This window comes from Carica papaya, chromosome 8, assembly GCF_054855325.1.
Source record: "Carica papaya isolate Zhongbai chromosome 8, ASM5485532v1, whole genome shotgun sequence".
In the NCBI taxonomy this organism is placed as follows: domain Eukaryota; kingdom Viridiplantae; phylum Streptophyta; class Magnoliopsida; order Brassicales; family Caricaceae; genus Carica; species Carica papaya.
This window is the reverse complement of record NC_142316.1, coordinates 27,464,770-27,482,851: the sequence shown is the minus strand read 5'-3', so window position 1 is coordinate 27,482,851 and position 18,082 is coordinate 27,464,770. Positions and strand designations below refer to the sequence as shown.

At 36.1% G+C, this 18,082-nt stretch overlaps 3 protein-coding genes across 3 annotated transcripts; 1 reads left to right on the top strand and 2 right to left on the bottom strand.

The window, feature by feature from the left end:
- The first annotated feature begins 568 nt into the window (after window positions 1-568).
- LOC110825210 (S-adenosyl-L-methionine-dependent methyltransferases superfamily protein) lies at window positions 569-1,751 on the top strand. The gene has a single exon (XM_022055669.2). It carries the CDS (start codon window positions 838-840, stop codon window positions 1,567-1,569), a length of 732 nt encoding a protein of 243 aa, XP_021911361.1. The 5' UTR covers window positions 569-837; the 3' UTR covers window positions 1,570-1,751.
- Window positions 1,752-2,839: 1,088 nt separating this feature from the next.
- On the bottom strand, window positions 2,840-9,447 carry LOC110825178 (uncharacterized). The gene is made up of 6 exons (XM_022055642.2): window positions 9,093-9,447; window positions 8,197-8,264; window positions 6,406-8,107; window positions 4,503-6,275; window positions 4,019-4,073; window positions 2,840-3,336 (listed from the first exon to the last, which is right to left on the bottom strand). The coding sequence occupies exons 1-6, from the start codon at window positions 9,220-9,222 to the stop codon at window positions 3,189-3,191; spliced, it is 3,876 nt and encodes a 1,291-aa protein (XP_021911334.2). The 5' UTR covers window positions 9,223-9,447; the 3' UTR covers window positions 2,840-3,188.
- A 378-nt stretch (window positions 9,448-9,825) lies between these two features.
- On the bottom strand, window positions 9,826-17,448 carry KCR1 (beta-ketoacyl reductase 1). Its single transcript, XM_022055649.2, has 3 exons — window positions 16,475-17,448; window positions 16,240-16,309; window positions 9,826-10,307 (listed from the first exon to the last, which is right to left on the bottom strand). Exons 1-3 carry the CDS (start codon window positions 17,110-17,112, stop codon window positions 10,053-10,055), a joined length of 963 nt encoding a protein of 320 aa, XP_021911341.1. The 5' UTR covers window positions 17,113-17,448; the 3' UTR covers window positions 9,826-10,052.
- Window positions 17,449-18,082: the final 634 nt, after the last annotated feature.

Below are 18,082 nucleotides of genomic sequence, written 5' to 3'. Positions count from 1 at the left end.
TCAATTATGTATTTTATAATTAATTTAATTATTTATATTTACTATTTTTAAAATAATTAATGTTATTTATTTAATTATTATATATTTATGGTATATAATGCATGTAATTGTAAGATATTTAATAATGATGATGATAATAAATAGTTATAAATAATAAATGTTTAATATGAATATTATTTTTATGAAAATATGCATTCAAATTTATATAATCTTTTATTATGTATTATATATTTTAATTTATATAGAATTAAAATTATAAAAATAAGTTGTAATATACATATAATATAATAATTAAAAGAAAAAGTGGCACGTGGAAATCTAGCTTTGGTTAATTAGAGAAAAAGTTTTTGAGCATATTACGCTTCCACCAACCGAGTAGTATAAATTGATGGACCGACCCCCAATCATGTACTGGGTGGTGAGGGCCCCAATCTATTCATTATTTATTACTTTTTGTTTTATGAATGAAATCGGACGGCCATGCAAATTTTTTATATTCATAACCAACGGTCACGATTAATTAATTAATATTATTTTATCATAATAAAAACAATAGGCGAATAATCAATGTATTTAATATTAAACCATCTTGTTACTATCGGCCCAAACCACTGAGCACGCAAAGTAAACACCTGCCACGTTGCCTCCTGCATGCGCCCTACTCGCCACGTGTCATCTTGCTATTGGTTCCAACTTTCCCCTTTGTTCCTCTCTGTCTCTGAGCTACGGGCTGAATAGGTGATTCATGCATGGTTGGCTTGGCAGCATGAAAGACGAAAACTTTGTAAAAGAAACAAGAAAAGAAAGAGCTTCTTTCTCTTTTGGATTAATACAACAATGAAAACAAACCCACCGCTTCTCAAATACTTTCTTCTCTCTCTTTTTCTTTCCCTCCCTCTCCTCTTCTTCTTCTTCTCCTTCCAACCTCAAAAACCCACACCCACCACCATTCCACCACCTTCCGACTCCGGCAACGATCTCCGGATACGACCGGGATATACTTCCTACGACTCCTACATCCAGCGCCAGCTCAACAAGACTCTCAACCCCAAACTACGCAGAATATGGACCACTCGTGACTGGGAGCGTAAGATCCATGTCTTCTCTAACTTCTTCCTAGATTTGAAGCAGAAGCAGCTTCTCTCCAATTACTCCAAATCGCTTTGCATCGGGGCACGGGTCGGGCAGGAGGTAGAGGCCCTCAAACGGGTTGGTGTATCCGACTCCGTGGGGATCGACCTGGTGCCGTACCCTCCGCTGGTAATAAAAGGAGACTTTCATAAGCAGCCGTTTCCAGACGAGACTTTCGACTTCGAATTCTCCAACGTGTTCGACCATGCGCTCTACCCGGAGAAATTCGTTGGAGAGATCGAACGGACGTTGAAGGCCGGCGGAGTTTGCGTCCTACACGTGGCGCTTTTCAGACGGTCGGATAAGTACTCGGCGAATGATTTGTATAGTGCGCAGGCGTTAGTGAGGCTGTTCAAGAGATCGGAAGTTGTTCACGTCCGGAAAGTTGACGGGTTCGGGTTGGACACGGAGATGGCGTTTAGGAAGAAGAAAGAGTAGGACGTGGATCCAACGGTCGTGATTTTTTGAAATATTTTTTATTTAAAAATTATTGCAAGGATGAGTTATGTGTGCATATACGTTGCGTTTAGATGGACGATGATGATGATGTCGTCATCATCATCATCAACATAAGCTTATCTTATTTAATTTATTAATCTCACAGATTTGTTGTTAGTGTTTGTATTCAATCAAAACTAAAGTCAACGGGGATACTTATCTATTTTCCTTTCAGAATTTTTAATTTATTTAAGATAATTTTTTAAAAATTATTTAATTGAAATAATTAACTGCAGATAAACTATGTACTTCAAAAGATCCGGGGTGTTAATTAGCATAAATTATAATCTTAGTAAAATACTTAATCAACTAATTTTTAGAATTCTCTCAAAAATAAATTTGTGTTACCAAATTATTAGTACAGGGTAATCTTATTCTTAAACTATAAGTAATTAACCTCTTTTACTTTTAATTATGTAATTATGCATCGTCAATTTAAAAAAAAGATGACGTTATTAGAAGCAGCTACCACTCAAACACAACAAACAAATCAGAGCCAAAAAACCAAAGGCCGCCCATCTAACACCACCTATTTCTCACTGACAGCAACTGAATATCATCAAACCTTGTTGAAATAGACATTTGATCAACTTGTAATTATAAAGGCTTCGTAAAATATTATATAGTAATTTTATTAATTCAAAAACTTTATCCCACTGCCGTTAAAGAAGGGATAAATAGCAGGAGGTAATTTTCTCTTAAAAGGCAAACCAAGAAGAATAGACGAGGAACGAGAGAGTGTATAAATTGAATGGGGTGGTTAGGGGACAATAATTCTCAGTCAATTTAAAGTTTGATAAAATGATTTCTTTTACAAAATTACAAAAGAATTGAATGTTTATCTGAATTTGGAAGGAATGTCTCCTACTTTCTATTAGTATTAAGATTAACAACGAATACACCGGAGAGCAATTATTACACTTTGCTTTGCGAGACCAAATGAAAAAATACATTTTGTAAATTTCATTAAATTACAAGCCATAAATAAGAGTGCCCAAAAATATTTACTTCAAACGATTTTTCCCCCAACTTTTTAACCTTCGAGTCAATTTTCAGTATCAACTGGCTTTGATAAATTCTTAATTTCATTACAAAAAAAAAAAAAAAAAAAATACTCAACTCATTATTTAAATTTCCATGTAATAAAAATATCAATTTTAAAAAATATATTTCATATTTTTTCAAAATATTCAGTTATTAAAACACAGTATTCAACTCAATAATAATAAATTAATAATCACAAAAGCAAAAGAGTCACCAAAAAAAACGACGAGCTTTTCTTTTCGACAACCAAACTCATCGACTAAGTCCAAAAATTCCAATGAAGCCAAGCTTCCTTCCCTCCTTCCTTCCCCTCTGAACTGGAAAGCTCAACATTAACCCTAAAAACTTTACATGTATGTATAGGTAAATATATGTTTCTCAACATAGGCAGAAGCACTCGTCCGGCAGCATCCAGGAAAAAGGAAGAACGAAGCCTCTGTGGAAAAGACCAGAGTAAATAGAACAAAAACTCCTGGATGAGCAAAATCAAAAACAAATGCAGTAGCAGAAAAGGTTCAATTGGCTTGACTCTCCGGAACAAAATCAACTGGCAGGTCATCGTCATCCTCGGCTTGTGATTGAGAAGCAGCTAGTTTAGCCTTCTTGTATCTGCTTGAACTTCTAAGGATTTCATCAAAAGTCATGTTCTTTGCAGCGGACGAACTGCTCAAAATACATAAATCAAATGAAGTGAACTCAACAGACTTAATTAGTCAAAGATGCTGAGTATTCCATATGAAAGATACTGAAAATGATGCTTCCTAACTCAGAGGCCTCCATCAATTTCAAATAAGAAATTGTGGCCCACATTAGGAGCCTTCAACAACAAGGAGACTCAAAAGGGTTTATTTCACATAAAGCAGAGTGCAGGCCGATGTACTGTTTATTTCTCGTAATGCAGAGTACAGACTGATGTATTGATTTCTTCTACATTAGATATAGCAATAAAACAGTAGGTATAGGTTGTAACTAAATTAGGATATAAGCCTGTGAAACGAATACAATTACCTTCGTGGTCCACACAACCACTGAAACTGAGAACTGAGTAGCACATTTAGTAATTATTCTCTTGCTTAGTTTCAACTTAGCCAAAGGGAAATCTTACTATCATTGGAGATATATGAAATGGAGAAAAAAATCTGTCATAAAAAAGTGACTGCAAGTGAAACATACTAATTCTTTTTTTTTTTAATAAGAAATATGACAATTCTTGAAGACCATCAACATTTTTCCAACAAAAAAGAAACTCCTAAAATGTGTTAATAAGCTGCCAACACTAGCAGCAAAGGCAAGCATAAGAGATCTATATCTAATCAACAGATAAAAAATAAGATCGGCAACGTACAAGGACTTTGTGATGTGTCTTCCATCATACTCCTCACTGTGAGAGCTATAAGATCCTGCGGAAATTAAAGTCAATAGAAGAAACTATCTTCAGAAGCTCAGATCATAGATACGAATAAGCAAAATAAATATGAACAAACAGTTTAATATCTCTTAACAAAAATTTGTGCTAAGTTGCTATATCGGTTGTTTTTGAAATATTGTCTTAAGTTACCATACAAGTCTCTCATTTCTATCCTCTCACCTTTTTCTTGAACAGATGCAGAACACAATTAGGAAGAGTCTGAAGCGAAAGACCGCAGATTAATGAATTTACATTATGTGTGCTCATTAGTCAATGTTCCAATTTGGGACTTAGAAGCCAGAGAATTTTTTATGGTCACTAATTTTAAAGTTAAACATACACAAATTATCAACAGATTAACTTTCTACGTAAGAAAATGAACTATTCTACGGACTCAGAACCAAATCCATAGCCATATTACCATTTTCTGGGGAGTTAAAATTTGCATCACTATCCCCATCTGAGTAATCAGATGAAATCTGTGATGGTGTTCTGGTGCTGGCATCTGAACTGCCTCCTTTATCTTCATCTTCAGAGTTCTCATCCCTAAATATTGAGCCCGATTTAGCCAATAAGCTCTTCTCCTTCTCTGATTTATTCACAACTTTGTCATTATTCTTCCTGGAAGCTCCTTTAACCGACAAATGTGATTGACCATTGCCACCCTTTTTGGTTTGGGGAATAGTTTCTTTTGAGCTATCAAAGCTAGAATTAGATGCAACATGAGCGCTGGTCCTGGAAGAATTGACAGCAGTTGGCCTTTGAGCTTCTGCTGTAACACAAACAGATTTATCAATTTTATTAGACAAAGCATTTTTTGCCCCATTTTCAGAAAGTTTTGGAATCTTCTTGTTTGATTTAGGCTTGAGCTTATCATTCTCATCCTTTAACAAAGATCTTTCTTGCTGACTGGTACTTGAATTTGCAGCATCAGCTTTTACTCCACTTTGATTGTCATTTGATTTCACTGAGCTCCGTGAAAGGAAGGGGCCATCAGAACTTACATCAAGCATTTTTTTGCTCTTCTTGATTTTCATCTCATTTTTTGCTCTGTCAAGCATCTCACTGGAGGCAACAATTTCACGTTGAGATTGGCTAGGAGAAAGTTTATCATTTACATTTATCTTCTCACTTAGGCAGGAAAGTTGAATAGAATTATTAATTTTAGAGGCAGATCCACTTTTCGAAGGCTCATTGTTGACAACATCTCCCGAAGGTTCCTCCTCTCTACTGCCTACTTTTGATGATCCAACTCCTCTGGCGCTCAGTTGAGTGGTGAGTGGATCAATTTCAACACCACCACCAATCTTAAGTTCAGAATTAGTTACATTCAATTGATTTGTTGAAGTTGTCTCAGCCAACTTAGCAATATTTGACAGTTTAAATGAATCATCCATCTGTCTTTTATTCCCAATGGAAGATATTAGATCTTTAGGAGCAACATTTTCATCTTCTGATTGCAATTCTCTGAGTTTTACTGCAGTAGAACTTTTCTTCTTCATAGTTTTCTTCCTTGTTTTCTGTCCTGTTTTTTCCAAATTTTCCTGCTTTACAATGCTGTCCTGCAAGGACTCCAGTACACCCTGGATTACTTTATCAGTTGCCTCTTTCTCAGCACTAACACTAAATTTCTCACCAGTTACAACTCTTTGAGGCACAACCGAAGGAGTATTGGCTGCAACATCCTCTATACCGGACAGATCCAGTGTTTCTCCCAATACATTTGGGATTAATTTATCAGCTGCCTCTTTCTCAGCACTAATATGAAATTGCTCATCATTTACAACTTTATAAGACATTGAAGGAGCATCAGCTGCAACATGCTCTATACTAGATGGATCTGCTGTTCCTCCAACTTCCTGAGTTCTCCTAGACTTCTTTCTTTTCTTTGAAGATTTTTCAGATCCTAAAGTCCCATTAGCATTTATTTCTCTTTCAACTAGACTGTTTGTCATTGCTTCAGGATCTTTACTCTGACATGATTCTCTTTCCTCTCCCGTTCTAGTAGTTTTATCTGTCAGCATTCTATTTTTATCCTTCAGTATGAAATCCTCCGAGGCAGAAACCCCATTCTTCTCAAGCTTGGTTTCCACATCATCTGACTCATGTTTCTCTGATGCAGATGCCTTGAAAAATTTTGCGGCATCTTTCTTGCTTCTTGAAATGCCTGCATTAGTGCTTCCCACTCCAACATCTACAAAATACCAGCACCAATATGAGAAACGGATGTTGTCTAGCTTTTTAATTAATCTTCAAACTAAAAGAGGGAGGAGACAAACTTATTAACAAAAGCATAACAGAGTCACCTGGAGACAAGACAATACCTTTTTCCCCTGCATCTTTGACAAGAGTGGAAGGCTTCTTCTCTGAAGAGGTTGTACAAGTTTCAGAAATCAACTCACCTGGGCCTCCTTGTCCATGGGTCAATTTGCCAGCAAATTCCCCACCCAAATCCACTTTGCCAATTCCCACTTTGGCTACCCCAGAACTATCCTGCACAACATCTTTTCCAGAAGTATCTGATGATTTATATTTCCTTTTCCTTTTCCCAGTGCTTACACCATCTGTCAACACATGGTTAACCTCAAAAGGGTCCTTTGCTAACTGGTCTATATGAGCATTTGAACCTTTCTGTTGGCCCCCCAAAGAGTATTGGGTAGTGGTCTCCTTAGTTGAATCAGATATCAAATGGGTATCAGTAGTTGAAAAATTTTGATTCCCATCTTTTCTTTTTAACTTATGTTTTTTCTTCGCTGGAGATGCAGAAACAGAAGCTTCTAATGACTTATTTCCTTGGATATTAATGTCATTCTCAGATTTATCATTTTCGTTATCAACACGTTCTCCCACAACTTCAGTTACCTCACCCTGAATGTTAACAATCTGTACTTCAGCACCAGATTGCCTATTCACATCAGAAGATGAACCTTTCTGTTGGGTCCCCAAAGAGTATTGGGTAGTGGTCTGCTTACTTGAATCAAATATCAAATGCATATTAGTAGTTGAAAAATCTTGATTGCCATCTTTCCTCTTTATCTTACGTTTTTTCTTAGCTGGAAATCCAGAAACAGAAGCTTCTAATGACTTATTTCCTTGGATATTAATGTCATTCTCAGATTTATCATTTTCATGATCAACTTGTTCTCCCGCAACTTCAGTTCCCTCACCCTGAACATTAACAATCTGTACGTCAGCACCAGACTGCTTATTCACATCAGAAGATGAACTCCTGTGTGGTTTATTTGCAGTATTTTTGCTTCCTCTCACACCATATGATGCTACTCTGTCTATGTCAATTAAAGGATCATCTAATACTGCCGTAGTTAGCTGTAGCACACCTTTAGCATTGTTCCCATCAAGATGATGGTTATTTAATGCATCTACTCTTTCCTTTCTACTTTTAAGTTTTTTCTTCCTAAGAGGTTCAGTTTTTGGAGTAGCTTCCAATGACAAGTTACCCTGTGCATCACTGATCTCTTTCCTACAATTTTCATCCTTGAGTCTAGTACTTGTTCCGAGGTCATTATATTCCTTCTCCAAAACAGGATCTAACCCATTAGCGGTGGCAGCAACTGAAACCTCACAATTTTTTGCAGTATTTTCAGCTGACCCAGTATGTGTCCCGCAAAAGAAAGCCCGAAAGAGATTACCAGCATGTTCAACTTCCATCTCTGAAGCTTTTAGAACTTCTTTGTTGGAGTCGCCTGAATCATGCTGATCAGCACATACTTCAAGTTTCCTGTTCTGGTTGCTCTCAACAAATGGAGATGAAAAATCATAGGTGTCGAGTAACCTTTTAGAAGGACCATCGGCAAGACTATCAATCTCATTAGCTGAAGGATTTTCTATGATCCCCAAACAGGCTGCTTGCTTGCCAGAATCCATTTTTTGATGATGCCCGCTATCGCTTTTCTCTCCAACACTCAAGGCATCAACAGAAAGAAACCAGCTTTTACTGATCCCATCAAAAGCACTTTTTACCAACATGGAATCTGCCAGATGATAATAGTGTCCTCTGCGTTTTACCTGCAATCTTATGCACTCTGTCAATGCAAGGGATGCAGACAACAGGTATCAAGTTCAGAAAGCTTATAGTTCATGACGCAGAGGAATACCTTTATGGCATGAATTTTTATCTCTCCAATGCAAGGAAAGCATAACGGATGTTCATAAATTATTTTCTCTGAACAGAAGCAGAATACAGATGTCATTTCAAGCAGAAAATAGCAGTTTATAATTCAAATTAGTCTACATTGCTCATAAATCATATACGAGCTTGATATAGAGATGATTCCAAACATTTTGTCCACAGGCATGAAAACAATTTGAGAAATAAAGAACTTTGCACATCAGTACCAGCATAAAATGCACTGAAGATTGTGCGAGGGACCATTTCTACTCCCTTATATCACATGGTATTTGCAGTGAACCTATACACTCATTCATCTGCTTGAGTAATTCTAACTCTTTGCGAACATAATGTTCACTTGTTAAAAGTGAATTTGGAATTAATACTTTTATCCTTAGGGACTTCAACAAATGTTATGTACGTCATCAGTATATTGGGTTTTGTTAGGGTTTCTAATATTGACATTGCGGGAAAACTACATTATCGACTATCTTCATTGAAACGATGAAAGATCCTTGTGAAAGCAGAACTCTCCAAACCAATGTCACATTAAAAAAACAAAACCTACGATTATCCGTTTGCAGCTTTATTGAACACTCAAACTCCAAGAAGTTCAATAAGTTGAGGGAAAAATAAAGTACAATAGTTTTACAAAGCACTCCCAAAATGCAAGCAAAAAATTGGGAAGAAAATTCTAAAGGAAATAATTAGAAACTAGGGCAAGAATTAACAAAAACCAAATCATTCTAAGACAAATGCAATTGTCTTGCTTCTAAAACCAAGTAGCGGTTGGATTACTACTATGAAACTCAAAAATGATAAAGATGCAAAAAGTAGTGCCTCGAATTAATTACAAAAACAAAGGGAAGCACAGAAGATTACTCTTAAGATCAGAAACAGTTTCGGTGTCGGAGACGATCGTGGCGAGGTGAGTGTCGAGGTTGGTGTCTATAAAGACCGCAGCGGGTGATGAGATAAGACCGGAATCGGAGACAGAACTCGGTTTCTCCATTGAGTCACTTCTTTCCGACTCAGAAATTAAAGAAAAAATATTGAAGGATGAGAAACAAGAAAAGCTTATCGTTCAATGTGCTAACGCAGAGCAGCGTCTGCGGGGTTTATTACGGCGGCAATTAGAATACGAGAGGATGCTTGGCAGTCGAGAAGAATTAGGGGTGCGCATTACGCACCCTGCGCACGTTTGACCAGGTAATTCCTTGTTTGTTTTTTTTTCCCTCTAAAAAAGAATGAAATATACTGGAAATATTTATTTAAAAAAAAATATGAAGAAGTTGGCGATTACTATTACTTTTTTTTATTATTATTATATTTCTACAGTTTGATAAATAAATTTTTTAGTCAGTGCTCATTTAAAAATTATTAAATCACACGTATTTATTTATTGTTGTTTAGTAAATTATATTACTTATTTTTAGTATTTAAGAATAAACTATAATATACAATTATGTAAGTATCCCTAATCTCTATATTGTACCTAATTTTTTTTTTTTTTTTGTTAATTACGTGACGCAATCATAAATGAACCCCAGTTATTTTATTATTAGGTTATCTTAAACCCCGCTCCACCTGAATATGTCAAGCAAAATACATGGTGTTTCAAACAATAATTCTCCAAAAAATTATTAAATTTATAATGTTACTCTCGACAAACATAAATAGATGCCACAAAATAACACTTGAGGAAAGCAAAAATAAAACCGATTCAAGAACCTGAACTCAAAATTAAGCAGTCTGAATAGTTATATTGGGGGGGATGCAGTAGAAATGTTTCAAACATAACTTCAAGTTAAATCAGCCTGACTGACTATTCCTTCATTATATCTATTCCTTCTTCCTAGCATCTTTGAGTTGTCCCCTTTTTCGAATTCCGAGACAAAAGTGCAGACGCCATGCATCAACGATACTCTCCGGCAATAAGGATGCCAAACCCCAGAGGAGAGTGTGCGGCCAGTATGGCGTGCAACGAGGCTCATAACCTATCCATTGCAAAGCTGCCTTAGCATAACCATCTGACGATGGAACAAACAAGGAAGATCTCCTGATTGATGCCATCTTGGTTGCTACATATAACGGAACCTACATTGACAAGTCTGTTGATTAGATAACACACCAAATGAAATAGTGGAGTACCAAATTTTCACAGCTTAAATGGTTTAGTTGGCAACAATGGGTTATATGATTAACGAAAATCCAGAACATGTAGTTTCCATCATACCTCTTAAAAACACATTCACTGTAACATTCATGTAAAATAAACTACAACTGCTAGACAAAAACCAATACTTCAAATGCAGAAGTTACAGACAGGAATTCCAGATATAAGATTGTACAATAAGGCAGGCACTGAGAATTTCAACTCAGATCAACCAAGTTGCATCATAACTTATCGATGAAAGCCACGTAAAATAGCTCAGCTCAAATTGACATCCTTACCCTGTTGTAATTGGAGATATAATCTAATCTCACCCCAATTAAGGAATTTAACATCTCACATCTATAATGAAATTGACAAGATTAACAGGCATGGGATGGTATTAGTGCTATAAATCCAGGAAGAAGCTCACATCCGTCATTTCGTTGGCTATCATCTGCTTGAAGTGGTAAGAAAGGACCAAAAGGAGTTTTCTTGGCATTGGGTCACCCTCTGCTCCTACAGGAGACCATTGTTGGTTCTAAACCTAGAGTATTTTTCTTAATGGTCATCCTCCTTACTCCTGAAGGGATCTGAGGAACCTTCGCAGATATTTGGCATTCTTTTGGTGTCATGTAAAGCCTATTCTTTTATTTTATTATTTTTTTTTTAAAAGTGAAGCCTATTCTTGCCTTCCAAATATTATATTACTCCTTCCAAACACCCATTATTTTACCTCAATACCAATTAGTCACTTTAACAAAAAATAATAAGAAACCACTCACTAATTTTTCTCTATTGATTTAAAACATTTATCATTTTACATGTTCAATCATCTATTAACACGTATATTTATCTTTTTCTTTTGGTAATAACAACACAAGTATTTTAATTTTTAGAACAGGTATTTTTATCCAAATACATAACTCCTGATTTTTTAAATTGGCATAGAATGTTATAGAGGGTGTTTGAGATTGCCTATTTGCTTCTTATAAGCAGCTTTTTAAGCACCCTTCTCTAATATCCCCATTTGGTAAATAATGTCTATCATATACTTTTTTCTTTTCGAAATAAATGTTTATCAGAATCTTAAACGCAAGCACCATACTTTGAACTGTTAGGTTCTTATGTTTTTATCGAACCAACTTACTTAATTACCCTCCTGATGTGCTCTTAAAACTAACAATAACAATATAATAACGTAAATTGTAAAATATTTGAAATATATACATAAACATATTCTTTATATAGCAATCTAGACAATCTTAAATTATTGCTTCAAACGTATTTTTTTCAACAGTCCCAAAGCTAAAAGCACCTCTTATTTTAAGCACTTTTCATTTGGCAACCAAAATGTCCTTGAGAAGTAGCAAAGGAAGTACGTAGAATTATGTGGTATATGGGCAAGCTAATTGCTCTTCCCGTGGGACTAATGGAATACACCAAACATATATTCTAAGAAATACATTTTAATAAACATCCACAAGATGAATCAGAATCTGAGTGATGGTTGTATTTGTAGGCCTAGCCAAAAACCTAGGCAGTCTATTCATTACCATAAGGATGAATGCAACCTTATATACCCACCCTAAGTTGCTTATCAAGGCTGTAGAAATTGAGTAATATTGTAAGACTTACTGATTTGTTACAGCATATCCCAGATTGAAGAGCCACGTATGAGTCTCAACCTAGAGATAATACAGGTAGGAAAAATGAATCTAGTTTCTCCTTTTCTGCCCTACTATCTCCAACCTAGCCACTTCAGGCTCTAATGGTTCTTTCAGTGTCTTCATCTAGTGGTCTTCCATACAGTGTCAAAATTCCTATCAGCAAGGATACTTTTTTTAAAAAAGAAATAACCTATAGCAGGACACATGGCTTCTAGTTTCCTAGTGTGTCCTTACATAATAACATTCACTACTCCATGAGAATACAAGAAGCAGATAAATCACATAGAATATTTAGGGGATGAAGAGACATAGATAGAGGCCTTGAGTTTATTAAGCATCATGTGAATATGGTAAAATGTGTGATACCTTGTACAACCAATGGAATAGAGCTATGATATTTGCTAGATTAATAATGTGTGGCTGGGAATCAAGCAAATTGGTCAACAATGGGGTCAGTCCCATGAATGTGGTTTATAAGGATGCATAGTTAGATTAAACCCAAGTTTGAACCACATTCCCAACCTTTTTAAGGTGGCACAACAAGATAAGACAACTTTTTAAAGAGTTGCCTTGAAACCAGTCCAGATGGGTGAGGGATTAGATGAAATTTACTGTGAATCTGCCCATAAATGAAGCCTTTGTTTACTTCAAAATAAAGATGAAGCCTATGTTATTTTAGGCATTCCTTGATTGCATGATATCAGTAATAACAGTCAAGAAAACACATGCTTTCAGATAAAATAAGAATATGATTCTGAGACCAGCCAAACCCAAGGAAGGTAAATAAATCAGTCATGTTTTGCCACAAGCTCCTATTGAAAAGTTACACCTTTTGAGATGAGTCAATGTTGGTTACAATGTAGCAAACCAAATCCAATTTAATTAGGTGAAGATAAGTAAAGATTGTCTCATGAGGTTAATCAAATATTGGAATAAATTTTCTGATATTGTGCCTAATGAGCTCGCTAATGAATTGCCTTCCACTAGAGATATCCAAAATGCCATTGACCTTGTTCCTGGTTGAAACTTCCAAATCTTCTGAAATATAGCATCAACCGAAGAAGCGTGCAAAATTGGATAGACGAGGAAAAACTTTGTTCTAAAGGATTGGTCAGACGTAGCTTTAGCCGTTGTGTTGTTTGAGTTCTATGGACCCCTAAAAACTATGAAACTTGGAGAATGCATAGATAGTCAAGCCATCAGCAAGAAAACTATCAAATATAGGTTTCTTGTTCCTAGGCTTAAGATGTACTAAACATACCAGCAACTTCCACTTCCCCCCAGAATAGATTCCCACAGTCAATGCACCAAATTTGCATTAGACTTGGTGATAACAAAAACTGCTTTAAGACTCAGGATGATTTATTTTAATGGTTGGTCATGCTGGTTTATATGTGGAAGTTTTCTCTACGGTAAGTCTGATGAATAAAATTTAAAGGTTTTCTCATGATTAGGGACATCAAGGTATATTTTAACTAGAAGAAGCATGCTTGTCCAAGGTTTTATTATCTCTGCACAAGGGCTTCCAGCTGAACCTGATAAATTAAAGCCACAACAGAATGGCTCTATTAAATAGCTTTCATTGTTTAAGCACATTTCATAGGAGGTTTATTCGAGGTTTAAATAGCTTCCATTACTGATTCTTGTCTCTCGGTGCCATACAGTTTTGTAAAACTAAGAAGGATAACACTAATATCTTACTCCTTCAGCTATTCCGTGAACCACTGAAAGATATAAGTTTGGTAAAGCTAAGAAGGATAACACTAATATCTTACTCCTTTAGCTCTTCGGGCTCGGTGATGGCTGAGGTTTGGGCTTCGGGTGGGATTCATTCTACAAAGAATATTGTAAAGATTATTCCTTTGACTATTTTTGGGTCATTTGAAAAGAGCGTAATTATAGAGCCTTTGAGGGTGTACGAGTAGATAGATATAAATTTAGAGATAAGTGGTTTAAATATTTTGGGTCTTATATATTGGGGCATGACATCGTAGAGATGAAAATTTTGAAGATATCATTGATATCCTTACATCTCTGTAAATTCCTGTATATACAGACGGTACCCCCTTCGGTGCCATTATAATATATTTTAACTTTTTCTTTCAAAAAAAAAAATCTGAATTTGAAACATTTTTCATATTTTCAAATAAAAATAAGTAAAGCTTTCTTTCCTTGGTTACCTAAGCAGTTCAAGGACATGATTCTATATTAATTGCTAGTGAAGGTTTTCAAACATGGAACATAAAAAAGCCAATGCCTCTCGCATTACTAACTTTTCTTCTATGAAGTTGTCAAATTACATGACTTCCTGTTCTGTCTAATAAGGATATTAATTTTTCAGATATTTTTGAAAAGATACTTCTGACAATATGTGGGACTAGTTAAAGTTTTCTTATGCTTTTGACACAAAAAGCAATGGTCAAAGAGGAATTATAAATAGAAACCTGGCTTATTTGGACCTAATTTTATTAATTGTTGATTTTGCATACAATAATTTTTGTCAATCAAACTAGAGGACACCTTCTGACGTTGTTTATGGCTATTCCCATCATACTCCTATGACTTTTATTTACTCCCTGATAAAATTTCTGAGCTTGAACCTTTTGCCAAACATATATATGGCTTCCATGTTGAGATTAAGCAAAAGATTACTTTAGTCCCATAGACTATAAACTCATTGCAAATATGCATAATAAAAGTAAAGAACTTCATGTTGGTGACTATACTCTTCCTGAAGATCTCAAAAATTTTGGGAAGAAATTAGAAAACCTAGCAATTGGCCCTTCCCCATTATTCAACCCCTTGGAACTAATGCATACTTGCTTGACCTGCCCACTCAAGTAGCTACGGATAATAATCCTTCAGATTGTAAGTAGACCAACACAGTTCCTTTTTTTTGTCTTCAAGTGTTATCATAGAAAAGTTTGCAACCGCAAGAGGACATTGAGGCTAACATAGATGAACCAATTTGTTGCTTCCACTGATGGCAGTACTCATGGCTATCTAATCAATCTTTTTTTGTGTGGATACTCAAATTTAAATACTTCTTTGATTTCTAAAGACCAATTTTGTGCTCTTCATCCTAATTTCTAGGAGTGGCATCTCCAACCTAACTCATCCAAGTCGATCTCTTTTTTGACGGAAAAGAATGAAGTAGAACCAATAAAGGGAAAATAAGATAACTAAAAGCTTATTCTAAGAGAAATAGGAATAATTAATTCTTAAGCTTTCATTCCTTTTTAATTTGTTTCCTACTATGAGTTTTATGAATAATTAGTTTATTTTGCCTTCTAATTGTTTGTTATGTTCAAACTTACACCTACTGCAGTTGTGTTTGGTTCCTCTTCAAATGGTACCCCAGCATGAGTTAAAACTAATTGCTACAATTATTACTCAATAAAAAAAAAAAAGAATTAATTTAATATTAAGGTCTGAGATCTTTGGTTTTGTTTCTTGCTAATCTTTTTTCAAATTTTCTTTCAACCTCTCCATGTCCTCATAATATATTAGATGACAAAATCAAACTCATAAATAATGCTGTTTTCTGAATAAATAGATAAAACATGAAAGGTATCCCACCTTAACCCTAATCTTAGAATCATAATGCAGATGGATTGAGTACCCTCTTTCAAATAACAAACTTATGCTAGTGAATCTAGAGGCAAAAGTCATAAATATATTAATTAAAGCTGCTCGCTTTTAGCGCAATGCACTTCTACTTTTAAAAGTCAAGTTGGTTGGTAGTCTACTTGAGGAGCTCAAATGTTGGCCAAAGTTGGTTGAATAAGATGTAAAAATTAGATGTTCAAGCCAGGGTGGTGAATAATTTTAATATGCCTCTGGCACAGAAATATCCTAAATTTCTTGAAGAAAGTGAACACTTCTTTGTTACGCCACTGATGTATACCTGATATGCTACTGAGAAACCACCTAAGGCTTAAACAATTTCTTGTAAATCTCTATTTTCCAATATGAGGAAGCTCTATCAGGACTACAATCCTTGGCAAACACGAACCTTAACTGGATCTAAAAAGTTGGTAGTTTTATATATCACCACGGAGCATCCCATCAGTCTGGAATTAGTCCAGATATAAGTCTTCCGCATGTATGGTTCTTATCAAGCAGAAGTCACAAGAATTCAAGTCTGTGCATTTCATATCATTATGCTAACAAAGATGTCATAAAGAAGCAAACATAAAAATGGCACCTGACACTGCACATCAATCCCACTTTTCTTGTATTCAACATACAGACTCCTCGAAAATTGATCGATATACCTGTAAATCAACAACATGAAACCCCTTTGGCACTAGAAATAACAAAATTAAACACTCTTGAAAAACTTGGGAGAAGGGTATTAGTAGAATGCTAGTGAAAACCAAGAAGGAAAATCATTCCAATAAATCAGAGTTCAATTGGCAAGTGGAAAAGGAAGTGCTTACGCTTTCGTGGCAGCATAAACGGCGTAAAGAGGATCAGAAGGAATAACAATAGCAGCACCAGAGCCAATATTCACAATTGCACCTTTCTTCCTCTGTAGCATCCCTGGCAAAACAGCCTGAGTAACCTTGGTGGTTCCCTCGACATTAACCTTGATCAAATTCCTCAACAACTCTTGATCAACTTCATGGAAAAACCTCGCGTAAGGATATGAGACACCAACGTTATTGATCAAAACACCAACATCCAATTCCTCAATAGCCTCGCGAATCCTTGTAACACCCTCATCGAGATCTCCAGAGAAGTCAACAACTACAGTATTGATCTGGGTTTTGGGGTATTTGGCTAGAATTGAATCAGAAACATCCTTCAGTTTAGTCGGACTGCGACCAACCAATACGAGATTAAGCCCTTTCCTAGCCAACTGAAAAGCAAAAGCTTTGCCTATCCCATCAGTGGGTCCTGTGACCAAAGCCCACGAGCCGTACTTCTTCAGATTCTTGGCGGGTCTAAGGAAAGTAACATAAACCCATTTAAGAATAGATAAAGAACATTTGAGAAGAGAAAGAGAACCCAAAATGAAGAGTGCGGTAAGCCAGATAGGCTGAGACTTGAGGGTCTCCAAGACACAGAACTCCATAGTAGCAGGGAACGCGGATTATATGGATCTGAGCTGGTAAAGAAGGAGATCTAAGAAGTGGGTATTATTTGGAGGGTATAAATAGAGCAAGAAGCAACGTGGAAGCTTGGTTGCCTGATGGAGTTTGGTTAAGGCAAGTGCATACAGGTATATAAAGTTGGGAGGTGATTTGAATGAGAAGAGGCGGATTTGTCGAGGAAACAGAAGAGGGTTGCTTAATGGACAGGTATTACAGGGACGGATGAGCATTGAATGTGAAGATAGCAGAGAAAAATTGGCTTCTTTTGGGAGGCGGGTGAAGTAGATGAGCTGAAAACCAACGTTACTCAAACTGCTGAACACAGAAAAATTTGAGGGCCTAATTTTTGACCCGGATCCTTCTAAACTGACCCGTCCGAAGTCAACCCAACAACAGTTTTTTTAATTTTCAGAATCCGCCTGATCGAATTTGATACATTTATATTTAAAATATATAAATATATAATATTATAATTAAACATATAAACATATGTGTAGACATAAATAAATATAAATGTGATTATATTTGTAATGCCCGGAAAATATAAAAAAAAAAAAATTGATTATATTATTTTAAATATAAAGAAAAAAACAAATGCCATGTTAGCAGACCCAGTCAGCAGTCTTGGCCAACCAGGACCTGCCACGTGGCAAAACCACGTCGACCGGAGACGGGCCACGTTGGCGATCCGCGTACGCGAGATCGGACGGCCCAGATGCAATCGCACGGACGACCCAGATTCAATCAAAAACGGACGGCTCAGATTAAAACAAAATGGACGGTTGAGATCAAAAGGCAAAAGGGTATAAATAGAACCCCCACACCTGACCACAAAAACCCTAGCCGCCTGCCCTCGCCGGAGAAGACGCACCAGATGCCGGAGACGCCCGCCGCCGCCACCCGCCGCCGCACCGAGGAGATTTCCGATCGCTGATTGAGGTAAATTTCATA